At 49.8% G+C, this 18,489-nt stretch overlaps 1 protein-coding gene and 1 long non-coding RNA gene across 10 annotated transcripts in view; one reads left to right on the forward strand and one right to left on the reverse strand.

Annotated features, from left to right (window-relative positions):
* Window positions 1–16,978, forward strand: part of RAB7A (RAB7A, member RAS oncogene family) — a 72,664-nt gene extending 55,686 nt beyond the window's left edge. Inside the window, exons 4-6 of one of the 2 annotated variants that reach the window (XM_008260198.5) lie at window positions 11,474–11,692; window positions 11,878–12,006; window positions 15,540–16,978. In XM_008260198.5, coding sequence (XP_008258420.1) covers window positions 11,474–11,692; window positions 11,878–12,006; window positions 15,540–15,635 — 444 coding nt within the window. In that variant the 3' untranslated portion in view covers window positions 15,636–16,978. 2 annotated transcript variants of the gene reach the window in all.
* The window catches only part of LOC103349171 (uncharacterized), a 60,823-nt gene that overhangs the window by 25,955 nt on the left and 16,379 nt on the right, over window positions 1–18,489 (reverse strand). For 4 of the 8 annotated variants that reach the window (XR_007921682.3, XR_016215044.1, XR_007921680.3 and 1 more), the window contains exon 3: window positions 12,483–12,595. This is a non-coding gene — a long non-coding RNA (uncharacterized LOC103349171). Of the gene's footprint in view, window positions 6,589–7,363; window positions 7,595–8,268; window positions 8,288–12,146; window positions 12,332–12,482; window positions 12,596–18,489 lie in introns of those variants that run through there. The other 4 variants (XR_007921678.3, XR_016215043.1, XR_016215045.1 and 1 more) reach the window with 4 other exon arrangements.

Raw genomic sequence — 18,489 nt, forward strand, 5'->3', positions numbered from 1 at the left:
TAAGCACTTTCTAACTGAGGCAACCAGGCTTTGCCAGTTTATTTAGTTTACATCCTTTTTTCATGCCTAGCAATTTTCCTTTCTTGGTCTTCAAATCCCACTATTGTATTCATGGATAATTGGTAAGAGGGAGGATTGTGAGATAAAAGACAAGATACTGGGGCCAGCATTGTGCCGTAACTGGTAAAGCCACTGTCTCTTAACACTAGCATCCCTTGTGGACGCCAGTTCAAGTCCTAGCTGTTCCCTTTCCCTGCTAATGCACTTGGGAAAGCAGCCGAAGATGGCCCAAGTGTTTGGGTTTCTTGCACCCACATGGGAAACTTGGAAGAAACTCTTGGCTTCAGTCTGGCCAAGCGCTAGCCATTGCAGCCATTTGAGTGAACCAGCATATGGAAGATCTGCACCCCCCTCCCCTTCACTGTGCCTTTCAAATAAAATAAAGCTTTAAAAAAATACAAGACACCCAATTAAATTTCAGTTTCAGATAAACAGGGAATACTTTTTTAGTATAAGTGTGTCGCAAATATTGCATGATAATACATTCCAAAAGTATTTCATGGTTTTTGTGAAATTGAATTTTTTAAGGATTTATTTATTTGAAAGGCATAGTTAGAGGAAGACTCAAAGAGAGAGAGCTTCCAGGGCTGGGCCAGACCAGAGCCAGGAGCTTCTTCCAGGTCTCCATGTGGGTGCAGGGGCCCAAGCACCTGGGCATCTCCACTGCCCTCCCAGGCCATCACCAGGGAGTTGGTTCCCAAGTGGAGCACCTAGAACATGAACCACGCCGTGCACATGGGACGCCAGCATCGCAGGGGCTCTTACCTCTCCAAAATTCAGATTTAAGTGAACTCCCTGGGTTGTTGTTGTTGCTCTTTAAGGTTTTGGTTTTTGCTAAGTTTGGCCACCTGCAGGTCCTTGTTTTGTGTCTAGAATTTATAACTTGTCCCTTTTTTAATGTACTTGTCCAGTGTTTTAAGTCAAAAAATCTTTGCATCCTTTCTGTGTTCTTATAGGACTCATGAAAGTTGTTGCCTTATTTTTCTAATTTTAATCTAGCCTGTCTGACCCCACAAGGTGTGTTCCTCAGAAGCTTGGCTGGTTTTTTCGTGTATCAGCCTAATGCCGCAAGGGTTGCCCTTGAATCTTTCTGAACAAATCCCTTTGTATGGCTTTTCAACTAAGTACGTAGGTAGGTAGGCAGGCAGACAGATGAATAGATTTGAAAAGCAGAGTGATGGGGGAGAGAACAGCTGACTCACACCCCAGGTGCCCACAATGTCTGGGCTGGGCCATGGCGTTGCCCACGAAGGTGGCAGGGACCCAAGCACTTGGGGCATCATCCATTGCTTTCCCAGGCGCATTGGCAGGGAACTAGATTAGAAGTGCAGTAGTCAGGACTCAGACTTGAAACCTGCAGTCTGATACGGGATGCCAGTGTCCCAAGCTGAGGCTTAACCCACCCCTGTATGACTTTCTGAAAGCCTTCACTCCGGTTATAAACTATTCACTTCTGAGTGGTTTTCCCCTCTTCTGTTAAGGTATTTTATTTTTAAATACGCTTAATATCCTTTGGAAAAGAATCCCAAGATTGCCCCTGTGCTGTATTTTCATCCTGAATGCCTGTGTGGCCATGCTGTCAGCTGGTTCAGTCTTTGAGTTACACATCCAGTCTTGGCGAGGGCCGAGCAGGGACGTTTGACACAGAAGTCAGGACACTGCTTGGGAGCACCCGAGTTCACGACCCAGCTCTCTGTGATTTCAGCTTCCTGGTAATGCCGCTCCTGGGAGGCTGCAGGTGATGTCTCAGGTCCTGGGATCCCTGCTGTCTACATGAGACCCAGATTGTTCTGGGCTCCTGACTGTGGCCTGTCCTAGCTCCAGCTGTAGTAGGCATTTGAGGAACAAACCAAAAGATGGAGGATCTCTTTGTGTGTACATGCATGCGTTTGTCTCGCTCTATCTTTAAAATAAGACTAAGTTAATTAATTTAAAATTTCAGCCACTTACTCCACGTTTGTTTAACCTGCCTGTGAGGTTCAGAATGATTTTCCCAGTTGTGTGATCATAGTGACTTCAAGTCCGCCAGTGTAATGATGCGTCATCATCACAGTTAGAAACTGACCGTGACTTTGGAGTGTGGCCTCATGAGAACCTGGCGTTTGCCTCTTTTTCCATCACTTTTGATGCTCTTGAGAGTTGATCCAGGACATTCACGTGTACCATTATGGCCACAGAAAAACGGCAGGAAGAGCTACTGCTCACCGTTTCCTGCCTGCGCCCTTGCTTCCAGCAAAGCCCTGCTGTCACGTCTCCTTCCATTGAGATGTCCCCCAACTTTAGCTCAGAGGTTGCATTTTGATTTTAAGATTTATTTATTTATTTGAAAGAGTTACACAGAGAAGGAGAGGCACAGAGAGAGGAGGGAGGGTCCTCCAACCGCTGGCTCACTCCTCGGTTGGCTGCAACAGCTGGAGCTGCGCTGATTTGAGGCCAGGAGCCAGGAACTTCTTCCTGGTCTCCCACAGGGGTGCAGGGGCCCAAGGACTTGATCCATCTTCTACTGCTTTCCCAGGCCATAGCAGAGAACTGGATTGGAAGTGGAGCAGCCAGGACTCAAAGCGGCGCCCATATGTGACGCTGGCACAGCAGGCGGCAGCTTTATCCCTACGCCACAGCACCAGCCCCCAGAGCTTGCATTTTGAAATTTTTCCATGACAGTTTTTCCCCACTTCAATCACACGTACACTGAAAGAGCTTAAAAATATAACTAAAACTTGGGGCCGGCGCTGAGGAACAGCGGGTTAAAGCCCTGGCCTGAAGTGCCGGCATCCCATATGGGCGCCGGTTCTAGTCCCAGCTGCTTCTCTTCCGATCCAGCTTTCTGCTATAGCCTGGGAGGGCAGTGGAGGATGGCCCAAGTCCTTGGGCCCCTGCACCCACTTGGGAGATCCTGAGGAGGCTCCTGGCTCCTGATCAGTGCAGCTCCTGCTGTTGTAGCCATCTGGGGAGTGAACCGGTGGATGGAAGACCTCTCTCTGCCTCTCCTCTCTCTGTAAGTCTGCCTTTCAAATAAATAAAATATTTGGAAGGAAAAAAATATAACTAAAACTTAAGGCAACTTGCAGAAAGCAGGCATTGTGGCACAGGGGCTTAAGCTGGGACGGCCACATTCCATATCGGAGTTTCGTTTGAGTCCTGGCTACTCTACTCCCAATCTAGCTCCTGCTAATGTGCCTGGGAGGCAGCAGAGGATGGCCCAGCCTGAGTTCCTGACGCCTGGCTTCCGCCTGGCCTAGCCCTATTTGTGTGGATATTTGCTGAGTGAACCAACAGGTGGAAGACATATCTGTGTCTCTCCCTCTCTCTTTGAAATATAAACAAATAAATGTAAGTGAATAAATAAGGATAAATAATTAAATAAGCCAGCCAGTTGGTTGGTCCAGCTTGAGAGAAAAGGAGTTTGCAGCTTACAAGAACAAAGGGGACTGGAGGGAATGGGAAGTTCGGAGGCTCCTGCCATGGTGCACTGGAGTTTGTAGACAGAAGGGAATTTTACCAGTTACGTAGGGGCAGGGTATGTACACAGGGTAGAGGCACTGGCATTGGGAAGCTCCTTGCACACACATGTACGTGCGTGCACACACACAGTCTAGGACTTGGGAAGGAAATGAAAGCAGGCTAAGGAAGTGGTGGAACTGTGACTGAAGTGTGGACTGGGATTTTTTTGCTTCATGGCTGGAAAATCTCAGTCCTGCGATCCACATGTGTGGATTCTAAGTTTCTACTCCATGTGGCACAGAATCTTTGTCTTAAACAATCTAACAGGAGGGGTTAGCGTGGTGGTGTGGCTGGTCAAGCTGCCACCTGTGACACTGGCATCCTGTATGGGCACTGGTTCGGGTCCCAGCTGTTCTGCTTCTGATCAGGCTCCCTGCTAATGGCCTGTGAAAAGCAACGGAAGATGACTCAAGTGTTTGGGCCCCTGCCACTCATATGGGAGACCCACAAGAAACTCCTGGCTTTGACCTGGCCCAGCCCTGGCCATTTTGGCCATCTGGGGAGTGAAACAACAGAAGATCTGTCCTCTACCTCTCATTTTGTAACTCTTTCAGATAAATAGATCTTTAAAAATAAGTAATCTGACACGAACCCCTGTCACTCCTGGCAGAAACAAAGATAACATGCAGGCAACCATGGGGACACTTAGAAGCACATGAGGAAATGATGGACCACAAGTAATGTTTGCAATGATTAGAAACATTTCAGAAAGGAACAGAAACCACGATGGAAAGGGACACTAAAGAAAATGAGGATATGGAAAAGTAGATCTTGAAGAAGTGAAAAAAATCACATAGAAATAAACTAAATGAACAGCTAAGCTGCAGATTAAACAGCTCAAGAAAGTGGTCAACTTTAAGAATTGAGCAGATTTACTAAACAAAACATAAAACTGCATAAGAGCAAAAGATAAAATCCTGAAAGCAACTATAGAGAAAAGCCAGATGACCTGAAAAGGAACAGCAGTTAGACTGACACAGTCTTCCGTAGCAACAGAAGGGCATACGGCAACTGCAGGGTTCTGGGAGAAGTGACGTTGGGAAAGGACGTAACCTAGAGAGCTCAAAGCTGTCCCCAGTTAACAGTCTGCCAGACTGAACCCTGGCTTAGTAGCCATGCAGGCTAGGGGGTCAGAGGTCAGGGCCCAACCCCTGCTGGGTCAGGGTCATTATGGTCAGTCCCCACATGCCCAGGACACTGGGACCCTTGACTGCTTCACTCCTGAAGAGACCGTGGCTGGAGCCCCAGGGGGTGTAAGTGACGTCTGGAAAGTGGACGAACTGGGTCTTGGGCTTTCCCCCGCTGGTTTCCAAGACTGGATGTACGTGAAAGCCACTGTCTGGACAAAGGCTTTGTCACTGTACTTCTTGAGGAATTTTCAAAAGCTTTTAGCAGCAGGTGCTCAAAATGAGAAAACAAGGCATCGTGACAAGGAGTTTTCCTACTTTTTCTGAGTATTTTGTTTATGTGTAAGGAAGTCAGGAGGCTGTTTGAGTGACACATGTGTGCAGACTAGCGCCTGTAATTATACTGTAAGCGTCACAGTTTGCTGGGAGCTTAGATCTTACGTCGAGTGTTTTTATCACACAAATAACAAGCAAAAGGGAAGGAAGGAACTTCCTGATGCGCAGGTTTGTGTCATGGATTGTAGGGATTTCAGAGGGATGTGATTCTAACTTAACAAGTGTATAGATCATGTGTGAACAATGTTCTGTCAATTCGCCTCAAGAAAATAAGACAGCCTTAAATCTGCCGAGGAAACAAGCTACAGCGATCTGGGGAGGAAAGGCATAGGCAGAAACCTGCAACCCGGGGAATTAAGATCTCTACAAAATAGTTTTTATTTGAAAGACTCAAACTGGCACTCATGGGATGCTGGCTAAGGTAAAAACAAGATTCATTGAGTAGGAGAGACCTACTTTTAATCCCTCTCAGAGGGAAGAGAGAGATTAAAGATGAGATTTGTCAAGACGTTTCCAGAACTGCTGTGGCACCAATCCACAGTTTCAGGAAGCCCAGATTCTAAAGAGGGATAAATAGAAGTCTATATGATGATAATGAAACATTTAAATAGGTTCTGAGGAGAGGCAGCCAGTGGAGAAAGCCGAATTTGAAAGAACAGCCTTGACTACAGCCACCTTTCAGTGATCCAGGCAGCACAGGTTCCAAAAGCAGCAGGCAGCGTAGCAGTCCCTACTGCACTGACCCTCCACAGGCCTGGGGGTGCCCGAGTGCCACAGGGTGAACCTCGAGGGCTGCGGGGGGAGTGCGCTCTGGCGTATGTACGTACCTGTTTTATAATTGTGACTGTGATACTAAGAGGACAGAACTCCCTGGCTGAATCTTCCTCAGCGTCATGGGTGATGTTCCAGGATCCCTTCAGATACTAAAATCTGCTGCTTACATAGAATGGAATAGTATTTACATATGGTCTGTGCACATCCTACTGTATCTCTTAAAACTATTTGAGAGCCAGATCTACCTCTCTTGGTTCACTCCCCTATCCACGTGAGCCATCAGCTGCTGCCTCCCAAGCTGGGCTCAGGATTTGAACCCAGGGACCCCATAGGAAATGTGGGTGTCCCAAACAATGTCTTAAGTGCTGTCTCCCCTGCCCAGGCTTCTCCCATATATTTTATTTGTTTCTCTGAGAATCTGAAAGAGCGGTTGTCCGCTAGTCTATTCTCCAGTAGCCAGGGCTGGGCCAGGCCAAAGCCAGCAGACAAAAACTCAGTCCAGGAGCCAGTGCTGGTGCTGTGGCGTAGCTGCCTGAAGGGCCAATATCCCGTGTGGGCGCCAGTTCAAGTCCCAGCTGCTCCACTCCTATCCAGCTGCTTGCTAATGCTCCTGCGAAAGCAGCAGAGAATGGCCATGTCCTTGGGCCTCTGCACCCACATGGGAGACCTGGAGGAGGATCCTGGTTCCTGGCCTTGGATCAGCACAGCTCCGGCCATTGCAGCCATCTGGGAGTGAACCAGCAGATGGAAGATTGTCCGTCTGTCTCTGTCTCTCTCTCTCTCTGCCACTCTGAAATATAAAAAAAGAAGAAAAAAATCTTAAAAAAACTCAGTCTAGCTCTCCCACTGTGAGTGCCAGGGACCCAACGTGAGGCATCCATGCTGCCTCCGAGGATCCGCATACAGGAAGCTGGGACCAGAAGCCACAAGCAGGAGGGGAACCCAAGCACTCGAGTGTGGGATGTGGTCTTGTAAACCAGCATCCTCTGTACTTTCTCTCATACACTTTATTTTTTTAAAAGAAAATTTTAATATTTATTTACTTGAAAAGTGGAGTTACAGAAAGGTAAAGGGAGAGAAAGAGAAAACAATCTTGTATCCACTGGTTCACTCCCTAGATGGCCACACAGCTAGGGCTGAGCTAGGCCAAAACCAGGAGCATCTTCCTGGTCTCCCCTGTGGGCACAGAGACCCAAGTACTTGGGCCATCTTCGGTTGCTTGCCCAGGCACGTTAGCAGGGAGCTGGAATAGAAGTAGAGCGGCCGGGAGTTGACCCAGTGCCCGTGTGCGATGCTGGTGTTGCCGGCGGGAGCTTTACCCACTTAGCCACAGTACCAGCCCCTAAAATGTTTGCGAGAAAGACGACTCTGTTCCATTTGCTAGATCACTCCCCAGTGGTATAGAAACAGCTGAGCTGGGCCAGGCTGAAGCCAGGAGCCTGGAACTCAGTTGAACTTTTCACATAGGTGGGCATGAACTCAAGGCAGCAGGGAGCTGGGTGGGAAGTGGAGTACCTGGGACTCAAACTGACGCTCATATGGGAGGCTGGCATTGGAAACGGCAGTTTATTTTATTAAAAATTTTATTTATTTATTTATTTGTATGAGTTAGAGGGAGAAAGACGTTTTACATCCACTGGTTTGCTTCCCAAATGGTTAGAACAGCTGTGGCTGGGCCAAGCCAAAAACCAGGAGCCAGGAGCTGCTGCTTCTAGGTCTTCTATGTGGGTGGGAGGGACCCAGTCACTCAGACCATCTCTCACTGGTTTTCCCAAGCCGTTAGCAGGGACCTCAGTCTGAAATGGAGCAGCCAGGACATGAGCCAGCGCCTGTGTGTGATGCTGGCATTGCAGGTAGCCACTTTACCCACTACACCACAGTGCCGGCCTCAACAGGCAGCAATTTAACCCCTATGCCACAACCCTGGTCCCACAAATCTTATTTTAAGTGTTTAATATCTCATGTAATTCATGAATACTGCACTGAAAATGGGAGTGATTTTTTTAAAAAAAAATGTTCATTTGAAAGTCAGGGTTACACAGAGAATGAGAGGCAGAGAGAGACACAGGTCTTCCATCAGCTGATTCACTCCCCAGATGGCCACAACAGCTGGAGCTGAGCTGATCCAGAGCCAGGAGCTTCTTCCAGGTCTCCCACATGGCTACAGGGACCCAAGGATTTGGGCCATCCTCCACTGCTTTCCCAGCCCAGAGCAGAGAGCTGGATCAGAAATGGAGCAGTCGGGTCTTGAACTGGTGCCCGTATGTGATGCCGGCACTGCAGGCAGTGGCTTTACCCACTGCGCCACAGCACCGGCCCCCAAAATGGGAGTGATTGTATGCATATGTTCCATACCATCCTGAAGTCAGAAATTTAAGTCAAACTATTAAGACAGGGACTATCCTGTATAGATATATAAATAGCTTTTGGAAATGAACTTAAAGATAGTAGAGGGTAGAAGTAGTTGACGTTTCTTCAGGAGTCATTTACTGGAAGAAGGAAGAGAAACTGAAATTAAAATGACGGTGTTCAGTGAGTCACGTCTGGCCTGTTGGTTAAGGTGCCCTGTTGCACATCCACACTGCCTGGGTTTGACTCCTGGCTCCAGGTCCTGACTGTATCTTCTTGCCAGTGCAGACCCGAGGGGGCAGCAGTGATGGCTCAAAGAATTGTTACTCTGCACCCATGGGAGGCCTGAGCTGCACCCATTTCCTGGTTGGGCCTTGGCCCAGTGCCCACTCCTCAGGGCATTTGGGGAGTGAACCAGTAAGTGGGAGCTGTGTTCCTCCTTTCTCTGCCTTTTATGTAAGACACAGTTTTGAAACATTTTTAAATTTTCCAGCTTTTTAATGTGATTTGGTTGTCATCTTTTTGTAACAGAATTCCAAATAACCATGTAGTTCACTAACGGCAACAGATTCGAGGCCTGCATTTATCCCACAGGGATGCCATTTGTGTCCTGGCTGCTCCACTTCCGATCCAGCTCCGTGCTGATGGCCTGGAAAGCTGCAAAAGATGGTCTTGCACCTGCCTGGGAGACCCAGGAGGAGCTCCTGGCTCCTGACTTCAGCCTGGTCCAGCTCCGGCTGCAGTGACCATCTGGGGAGTAAACCAGCAGACAGATCTTGACACCTCTCTCTCTCTCTCTCTCTCTCTCATTATGCTTTTCAAATAAATCTTAAGATTTACTTACTTATTTACTTGAAAGGCAGAGATCAAGAGAGAGAGAGAGAGAGAAGTCTTCCATCTAATGGTTTACTCCCCGGATGGCCACAACAGCCAGGGCTGAGCCAGGTCGAAGCCAGGAGCTGCTTCCAGTTCTCCCACGTGGTGCAGGGCCCCAGGACTTTGGCCATCACCTGCTGCCTTTCTAGGTGCCTTAGCAGGAAGCTGGGACTGAAGTGTGGCGAAGTAGGTGGAAGAACCCTCTCTGTAACTCTGCCTCTCAAATAAATCTTTCAAAAAAAATACAGAAGTGAAGCAGTGGGTATTCCCAGCATTCTTATATGGGATGCTGGCATTTTAAGTGGCAGCGGAACCTGCTATGCCAGTGTTGGCCCGTTTTCTAACTTGTCAAAGCCTGGATTTAGGTCCTGGTTGTGTGTGTATTTTTTAAATATTTATTTGAAAGGCAGAGGGGGAGAGACAGAGAGCAATCTTCCGTCCACTGGTTCATTCCCCAAATGAACACAATGGTTGGCGCTTCTTCCAGGTCTCCCACGCAGGTGCAGGGGCCCAAGGATGTGGGCTATCTTCTACTGCTTTCCCAGGCCATAGCAGAGAGCTGGATCGGAAATGGAGCAGCTGGGACTCAAACCGGTGCCCATATGAGATGCTGGCACTGCAGGTGGCAACTTTACCCACTACGCCACAGCACCAGCCCCTATTTTTATTATTATCATTTATTTGACAGATAGAGAAACAGTGAGAGACAGAGAGAAAGGTCTTCCTTTTTCCATTGGTTCTCCCACCAAAGGCCGCTGTGGCCTCTTCCAGGCCAGCTCTCTGCTGTGGCCCGGGAGTGCAGTGGAGGATGGCCCAAGTGCTTGGGCCCTGCTCCTGCATGGGAGACCAGGAGAAGCACCTGGCTCCTGGCTTCAGATCAGTGCAGTGTGCCGGTCGTAGCGGCCATTGGGGGGTGAACCAGCGGAAAAGGAAGACCTTTCTCTTTCACTGTCCCCTCTGCCTGTCAGGAAAAAAAAGGGCTAGTTTGTCTTGATAGCACTTTATCCTTACACCACGAAGGATCTGCAGCAGTGAGGAGATCTAGGCTTTTCTGGAACCTAGCATGGTACCAAGCGAGGTGCTGGTCTTTGGCCAGTTTTACTCCATTATTTATGTTCTTGTCACTGTTTTCTTGATCTCTAACAGGGTATTTTGTTGTTGTTTGTTTATTTGAAAGGCAGAGTTATAGAGACAGACAGACAGAGGTCTTTTATCTGCTGGTTCATTCCCCAAATGTTCACAAAAACCAGAGCTGGGCCAGTCTGAAACTAGGAGCTTCTTCTGGGTCTCCCACGTGGGTGCAGGGGTCCAAGCACTTGGGCCATTTTCTGCTTTCCCAGGCCATAGCAGAGCGCTGGATTGGAAATGGAGCAGACGGGACTTGAACTGGCAGCCGTATGTGATGCTGGCACTGCAGGTGGTAGCTTTACCTGCTGCGCCACAGCACCGGCCCCTGTTGTTGTTTTAACACTTACTGGTTTATTTGAAAGGCAGAGTGACAGAAATTTTCATCTACTGGTTCACTCCCCAGATGGCCAAAATAGGCAGGGCTAAGCCACGAGCCAACAAATACATCCAGTTCTCCCATTTAGGTGGCAGGGCCGTAGTTACCCAGGCCATCATCTGTTGTTTTCCCGCGTGCATTATTAGCAGGGAACTGTATCAGAAGTGGAGCAGCTGGGACTTGAACTGGTGCTCTGATACAGGGTGCCATCATCACAAGCAGTGGCTTAATCTGGACCACAATGCTGAGCCCTAGTTGTTTTTTTAATTGCACTATATAAATAAAACATACTGAGCTTTTCATACATGACACATGTACCTTTCAAGTAATCGCCTCCCTTTATTTCCATCAACTCCTGAAGGTTCCTGGAATCTGTGAATCTTAAGTTTGAATTTCACATCTCTGTCCATGGGAATTGACATTGTGGCATAGCAGGTGAATGTGATGTCAGCATCCCATATGGGTACCAGTACATGTCCCAGTCACTCCACTTCAATCCAGCTCTTGCCGAATGGCCAGGGAAAAGCAGTGGAAGATGGCTCAAGTGTTTGGGCCCCTGCCACCCCTGTGGGAAGACCTCAGTGAAGCTCCTGGCTGCAGCCTGTCCCTGCCCAATAGGGGAGTGAACCAGTGGATAGATGATCTGTGTGTGTGCCTGTGTGTGTATATATGCGTTCCTCTATCTGTAATTCTTTCAAGTAAGTTCTTAAAAAATTACCTGTCTGTTCACGTGACAAAATGTTTCTAGCACCCTAGTGTTTGCACTCAAGTGTGACGACCCCCCCCCCCCAGACACACAGTGGGAGTTGTGGGGGTGCTCTGGTTCAGAAGTCACTTGTCTTTGCGGGTAGCCCTATAGTCCAGGCCATTATCTGGCAAAACACAGACATGCGCGTTTGCTGCTCTGCCCAGCATCTCCCAAGGAGTGCCTGTTTTGTCTCTGTAGATCTGGGACACAGCAGGACAGGAACGGTTCCAGTCTCTCGGTGTAGCCTTCTACAGAGGTGCAGACTGCTGCGTTCTGGTATTCGACGTGACCGCCCCCAACACCTTCAAAACGCTTGATAGCTGGAGAGATGAGTTTCTCATCCAGGCCAGTCCCCGGGATCCGGAAAACTTCCCCTTTGTTGTGTTGGGAAATAAGATCGACCTCGAAAACAGACAAGTAAGTGCTAAAGGTGGGGCCAATTTGGAGGGCTCTCTTGGATGTTAGGCACGTTTGTTAGTTCTAACTAGTGTGTGTTCTGACCATTGATCTCCCCTTCCTAAGTGATTTAGTCATTGACTCAGTCCTTGAAAAATGGCTGCAGGTTGGAGGCAGAATGTTACATGCCATGCTTCCTATTCCAGGTGGCCACAAAGAGGGCACAGGCCTGGTGCTACAGCAAAAACAACATTCCCTACTTCGAAACCAGTGCCAAGGAGGCCATCAACGTGGAGCAGGCCTTCCAGACGATTGCACGGAATGCACTTAAACAGGTGGGTGCCCCGGGCCCAGCCCAGCCCGGCCTCCACCTGTGTAGCCAGCAGAACCTCTGTGTTTATCTGGGAAGGTTCTACTTAAGCTTCTAGAAATGAAAGGGCAGTGAAGCCTTAGTCTGACGCCATCTTGCTAGGAGGCTCCTGATTGGGCTGCTAAAGATTTTATTTATTTGAAGAGAGGTAGAGACAAGAGAAAGAGGTCTTCTCTCTGCTGGTTCACTCCCAAATGGCTGCAAACAAAGGCCAGAGCTGAGCTGATCCGAAGCCTGGAGCTTCTTCCTGGGCCATCTTCCAATGTTTTCCAAGACACGTTACCAGGGAGCTGCATCGGAAGTGGAGGAATGGGGACTCGAACCGGCACCCATAGGCTGGGGCTTTAACCCGCTGCACCCTGGCACCAGCCCCTGCTGCTTGTTTTTGAGGAGATAAACTTTAGTTCACTCTGCCGCCCATCTGAGCCTCCGTCACCTTACCTGTAAAATGACAGCTGCTTGACCAGGTGACTGCGAAGGTTAAATGAGGTGGACTCCCGGGGCTCAGAGTGACTAGCTGTCAATAAGTAACTTTTCTGCCTGGAAACAGGCACCTAAGAAAGAAAAGGCGGAAAAACTTTATTCATAGCTGTTGGGTAACTTTTTTTAAAAAAAGTTTTTTTGAAAGGTAGTCCCCAAATGGTTGCCATGGCTGGGGTGAGCCAAGAGCCTGGAACGGCTCTGGGTCTGCCACACTGGTGCAGGGGCCCACACACTCAGTCCATCCTTGGCTGCTGTCCCAGATGCCGGAATTCCAAGTGGCGACTTAACCCACTGTGCCACACCACCAGCTGTGTGGGTAGGGAGATTGTCCTTCCTGGGAGAATCTTGGCATCCCTGAGGGCTGCACTCCCCCAGATGCGCAGCAGGCTCTGCAGTAATGAAGATCAGGGCACCCCACACCCCACACCTCGCTTAATAACTTGCATTTTCTGTAATGTTCATGTAATCGCATGAGAATCCTAATGTGTGCTAAGAAATTTCTCCACCTGTTCCCCGGCGTTACTGTCAGTTTTTGGTTTTGGTGACTGTGTCCCTGTCACCTTATGATTCCTTGATTTCTGCCTGCGAGTCCCTATCTCTACCAGCAGGCATCCCTGTCCAATGCCAGCAGTCACCTGGGTGGTGCCGAGGCCCAGTACATAGCACCTGGCTGGACACCCGGCCATTCTTGTGCGTTCCTGGCATATTAACAGTGAAATAAGGATAAATAATTACAAGCCAGCTGATTGTGAAGAATCGAGGGAGTCTCCAGGCAGGTACGTCGTGTTAAACGTCTTAGGTTTCCTGGAGGTTACACGTTGCCTAGGACAGGAAGTAAGGGACTCGGCTTTCTTCTCGGAGGTAGAGAACTGGTTGTTTCAGATATTAATAGTCCCTTGTTACATAAACGGATCACAACGTGACCTTTGCTGTCCTCAGTGTTTGTGGATGTTGGGATCTATTTCTGGTCTCCTGTGCCGGCCCGGGCCGCCTCTGTAGTGCCGAAGACAGACTGTCCCTCACTCACTCTTGTTTCTGGTTTTCCATTTAAAGTAGTCGTTTCATTCTCCTTTATATTCATCCCCAAATAAAACCCTGTTGCGAGCTGGACTGGAATTGTGTCTCGGCTCTTGTACTGGTGCGCTCAGGCTCTGTGCCAGGGTCCCTGCGCAGGGCTGGGACGCACACATGCTGTTGGCTCGGTTTTGGAATCCAGGCTGACAGTGCTGGCAGAGTCGGGTTTTCCTGAGAGCCCTCTTCGTGGCGAGGACGCTGAGCCTCGCTGTGCGCGTTCCCTGGACGTAAGAACTGGAGACACAAACATTTCTTCTTCACAGCTTATAGGTCTTGTTTCATAGCCTACAGTAAGATTTTCAGTGTTTGGCTCTTCTGCGGTACTGGGTGACTAGGACATGTGGTTGTCACTGTGTGTAAGTCCATCAGCTGATGAGTAAACAAAAAACTGGGTTCCCCAACCCCTGCCATGGGGTTCAGCCCAGCACCTGCTGTAGCGTGCGTGCTCAGGGAAGTGAGCAGCCTGTCTCGCAGGATTCTGCTTCATGAGAAATAACACTTCAGAGGTTTTCCAGGTTAGGCCCTTCACCTGGGTGGTGTGTGGGAGTTACTGGGCTCAAAAGCCAGCTCTGGACCTGACTACTACGGTTTTTTGCCGCCAGTGGGAAGTGGTGAGGGCTCACGTAACTGGGTTCCTGCCCCCATGTGGGAGATCTGGAGTGCACTCCCGCTGTGATCCTAACATGTGGGGGTAAACCAGAAGATAGGATCTGTCTCTGCCTCAATTTTTTTTCCTGCCAAATAACTAAAAATTTAAATCACAGTCCAGCATTGGGGCCTAACTGGTAAGAGCAGTGGAAAATGGACCACCAAGCACTTGGGCCCCTGCACCACCCACATGGGAGACCTAGATAAAACTCCTAGCTGTGACCTGGCCCAGCCCCAGCCGTTTCGGCTGCCTGAGAAGTGAAAGAGCAGAGTTTTAGACATTGAGAGGGAGAGACAAAGGTCTTCGATCTGCTGGTTCACTCCCCAGATGGCCACAACGAAGCCAGGACCTTCTGGGTCTCCACGTGGGTGCAGGGACCAAGCACGTGGGACATCTTGCACTGCTTTCCCAGGCCACAGCAGAGGAAGAGCAGCAGCCGGGACTCCCAATTGGTGTCCCTATGGGATGCCAGCCCCAACTCTTTTTAATTGTTTCTAAAAACATTTTTAAGTGAAATGTCTAGAGTAGGTAAAGCTATGAGACTCGAGGTAGGTGGTGCACTGGGAGTGACCACTGAGGAGTACTGATGTGTGATGGCTGCCAGCTTCGCAAATACACGCGCAGCCAGGGAACTGCACAGCTCTGGGCGTGGGAGTTTAAAACTGTTCCTAGAGGCTTGCTACTGCCATGGCTACTGTGCATGCAGTCATTTCTTGCAGTCATTTCTTCTAGAGAATCTGCCGTGAATAGACACGGCCCAGCTCTACCTCCACTCACACTGGTGCGTGGTGTTGACGGGGCGCATTCTCTGCACCCCAGAGTAGCAAGCTGCTCCTCCGTGGAAACCTGCTCACTCAGCGAGAGCTCTGCCGCGGCGCCGTGGTCCACCCAACACGCGGCCGTGCCGCTCAGCCGGCGGCGTTCAGGACACCCACGTCGGTTACGCCTTTGTAAGAAAAGGCAATGCTAGCCACCGGGCATCCGTCTGACAGCCGAGTGCAGGAAGGCAAGGTGCAGAGGGGTTCCGGGAGCAAAAGGAGCAGCCAGCGCCCAGCCTCAGCACATCCACCAGGGTTGCCTGGCGAGTTAGACACTCTGCAGACCATACGGGAAGCACCGTGTGACCCCAGGCAGCCTGCGCGCCCTGTGCCGGTGGTGCTGCTCCCGCCCCAGTCTCCCTCTTCACACTCATTTGGCAGCCGCCCTGAGTGCCCCCTCCTCCCCTCCCTGGGCAGACTCCTGCATAGAAAGGGTCTTAAGTAATCAACCCCTTCCCCTCTCTCTCTGCCCAGGAAACGGAGGTGGAACTGTACAATGAATTTCCGGAACCCATCAAACTGGACAAGAACGACCGGGCCAAGACCTCCGCAGAAAGCTGCAGCTGCTGAAGAGGCAGCGAGAGCAGAGCACAGAGTCTTCACAGCAAGAACACACTTAGGCCTTCAGACACAAGCCCCTCTCCTCTCCTGAACCAACAGGTCATCTCCCACCTCCAGCTGCCAAAAGAAACCCTCCAGACAGCCACGCCCAACACATCTCTCTCTCTCACACACAGATCTGATGCGAGCAGGCAAACTCCAGCCCATGCCTGGGGCAGCTCCTAGGGGCCTGCCCGCCCACCACATGAGCCCTCGTGTGTGGCTGCAGGACAGGCCGGCCGCACAGCGTGTTCTCACGTGGAGTCAGCATTGGAAGCTTATTCTTTGTGTCCACTGGAGAGAGAGAACTGTTTACAGTTAATCTGTCCAATTAGTTATCTGATTTTTTTAACGGTCTTGTGGTCTTTTTACCCTATACCCCGCCCCCTCCTTGAAGGCTGCCCCTTGGGAAGGCTGGTGCCCCGCGCTTCGTTACAGGCTCACACCCAGTCTCATCAGGCTGAGTTTTGTATGTATCTGTTAATGCTTGTTACTTTTAACTAATCAGATCTTTTTACAGTATCCATTTATTATGTAATGCTTCTTAGAAAAAAATCTTATAGTACATGTTAATATATGCAACCAATTAAAAATGTATAAATTAGTGTAAGAAATTCTTGGATTATGTGTTAAGTCCTGTAATGCAGGTGTGTGAGATGGAGGGTTGAACCCTGTCTGGATTACAGAGTGTCAGCACCTCGGGACTTGGACATCCAATCGTGGCAGTGTTCTGTACAGTAGATGCACGAATGATGGCGCCTTTATCAAGGACTGGAGAGCCAGAATGCTCTTCGTCTCTCCGGGGGAAACTGTCTCGATCCCTTCTGTGTCTAAATTTTCTGAAAGGTTGATTTGCCTAATACAGTGGTGTGTGCAATGGATAAACAGCTGTTACTGCAAAAATTGGAGTTTTCATTTTCCCTTTTTTCTCGTTTCCTTTCTTGCTCCACCCTTTACAACGCCCCTGTTATATAAGCATCCTGCTGCAGGAGGGAAGGGAAACCCTAACGTCTGTCCTGGTGATTCTACCTTTGTTCTAGAAGGCGCTCCTTTCAGGGTTGTGGTGTCCTTAGGTTAGCAGACCTCTTATGCCTCTCCTCTCCTCCCCATCACCGTACAACTGCCCATCATTAATGCACCTGTTTCTTTGGTTGGAACCTGACAGTTCTGTCCCCCTCCTAGGACCTGCCCTGCGTTGTAGCTTGCTTAACGGAGCACTTCCCCCTTTTCCAAAGGTCTACATTCTAGGGTGTGGGCTGAGTTCTTCTGTAAAGAGATGAACGTGATGCCAATAAAATTTAACCAGAACAAGACCATCTGCCTCTGCCTTCTTTCTGCCAGAGCCTTGGCTCACAGAGCAAGTGCTTTCCCAGGCACTGGGGTGCTGCGGGACACACAGGCTGCCCTGAGGCGGCCAGTCCTGACACCTGTCCCTAGTTCAGTGTTAGCAGTGAGATGTGGGAACCCTGAATGGAGCAGCAGCGAACTGCTGCTGACCCACAGGCAGGCACAGCCTGCAGGTGTAGCTACAACCATAGCCCTGTGGTGTCTGTTTTCATTATTTAAAAAGCAGACTTCTCAAGGCAACAACAGCCAGCCAGGCCCAGGCCCAGGCCCAGGCCCAGAGCTCAGAGCCAGTAACCCAGTCCTGATCTTCCACGTGGGTACCGGGACCCAGAGGTTGGGCCAACACCTGCTGCCCCCCAGCATGCACACTGAGCAGACCCAGACACCCACAGGGGCGCTGACACAGGGCACGGGCATCAAGTGCTGCACCACTCGCCCCTGCGTGTCTTTTCCTTGAGTTGGTTACCAACACTTAGATACCACATATTTCTGTGTTTTTCAGCGGCAAAGCCCTGTGTTCTGACACATGTAAGCCACCTCAGAGGCTTTGCAGAAGTGCCTCACTGCCTCAGACCCTGGGTTCTCCTCTGCTGTGTCTGTCTCCATTTCCACCTCCCTCAGGTGCCTCAGTGCCTTTGCTCATGCCTCACGGTGCACACCTCACGTGTGAGCATTGCCCCACAGGCGACCACGCACACCTACAGCTGCACAGCTGCAGGCTGGCTGCCATGCACTGCCTCAGTGCTCTCCAGGGCCAAGTTTCACGCTGGACTGCACCGGCTGTTACTGGTCTCCAGGGGAGCAGAGTCCCCTCCAGCTTAGGGCCCAGTGATGCCCACAGCCATGAATCAGGGTACCGTTCCTCTGGTCCTGACTTAGAATGAGACATTAAAATGGACTGGACTTCTGATGTCTACCCTCATCCTAACACTGATGATCACTTTAAAAAGGACCTGCCTTAACTTAGAAGTGACCTTGAACAAAACCTTCTAAGTGACCCTGATCTCAATCATTACCGTGTTTGACTCTGGTCTTAACCTTAACCTTAAACTTGCCTCATCCCTGATCTTCACCCCCATCATCCTAACATGATTCCTGTTGAAATGACCTTGAATGGGACTTTTATCATGACTTGGAAGTTAAGTCGGCCGTGATAATGAGCCCTGCTTTTGACAGCTCTAAGACTGGTTTAGCTTCTTTGGAGAGTGTTTTTCCTCAGAGCGAGGATGTGAACCGAGGTAAGTCTGCGTAGCTGCGGCTGCATCCTTCTCAGCTCAGTTTGCTGAGAGGCAGTAAAGCTACTTTTTGGAAGTAGCAGCAGGAGTCCAGATGTGTTTCCGTGGTCCTCCTGGGTGACGCAAAGGCCCTCTGCCCAGCGTGCACTGTGCCGCCGGGCTTACTCTCACTTTGCTTTGCCCCTGGAAGCTAGGAGTAGTTGGATTTGGGAATACCCAAGTCGTCGTACTAAGAGGGATTC

This window comes from Oryctolagus cuniculus, chromosome 10, assembly GCF_051225735.1.
Source record: "Oryctolagus cuniculus isolate XC-2025 breed Fujian yellow rabbit chromosome 10, ASM5122573v1, whole genome shotgun sequence".
Taxonomy (NCBI): Eukaryota; Metazoa; Chordata; class Mammalia; order Lagomorpha; family Leporidae; genus Oryctolagus; species Oryctolagus cuniculus.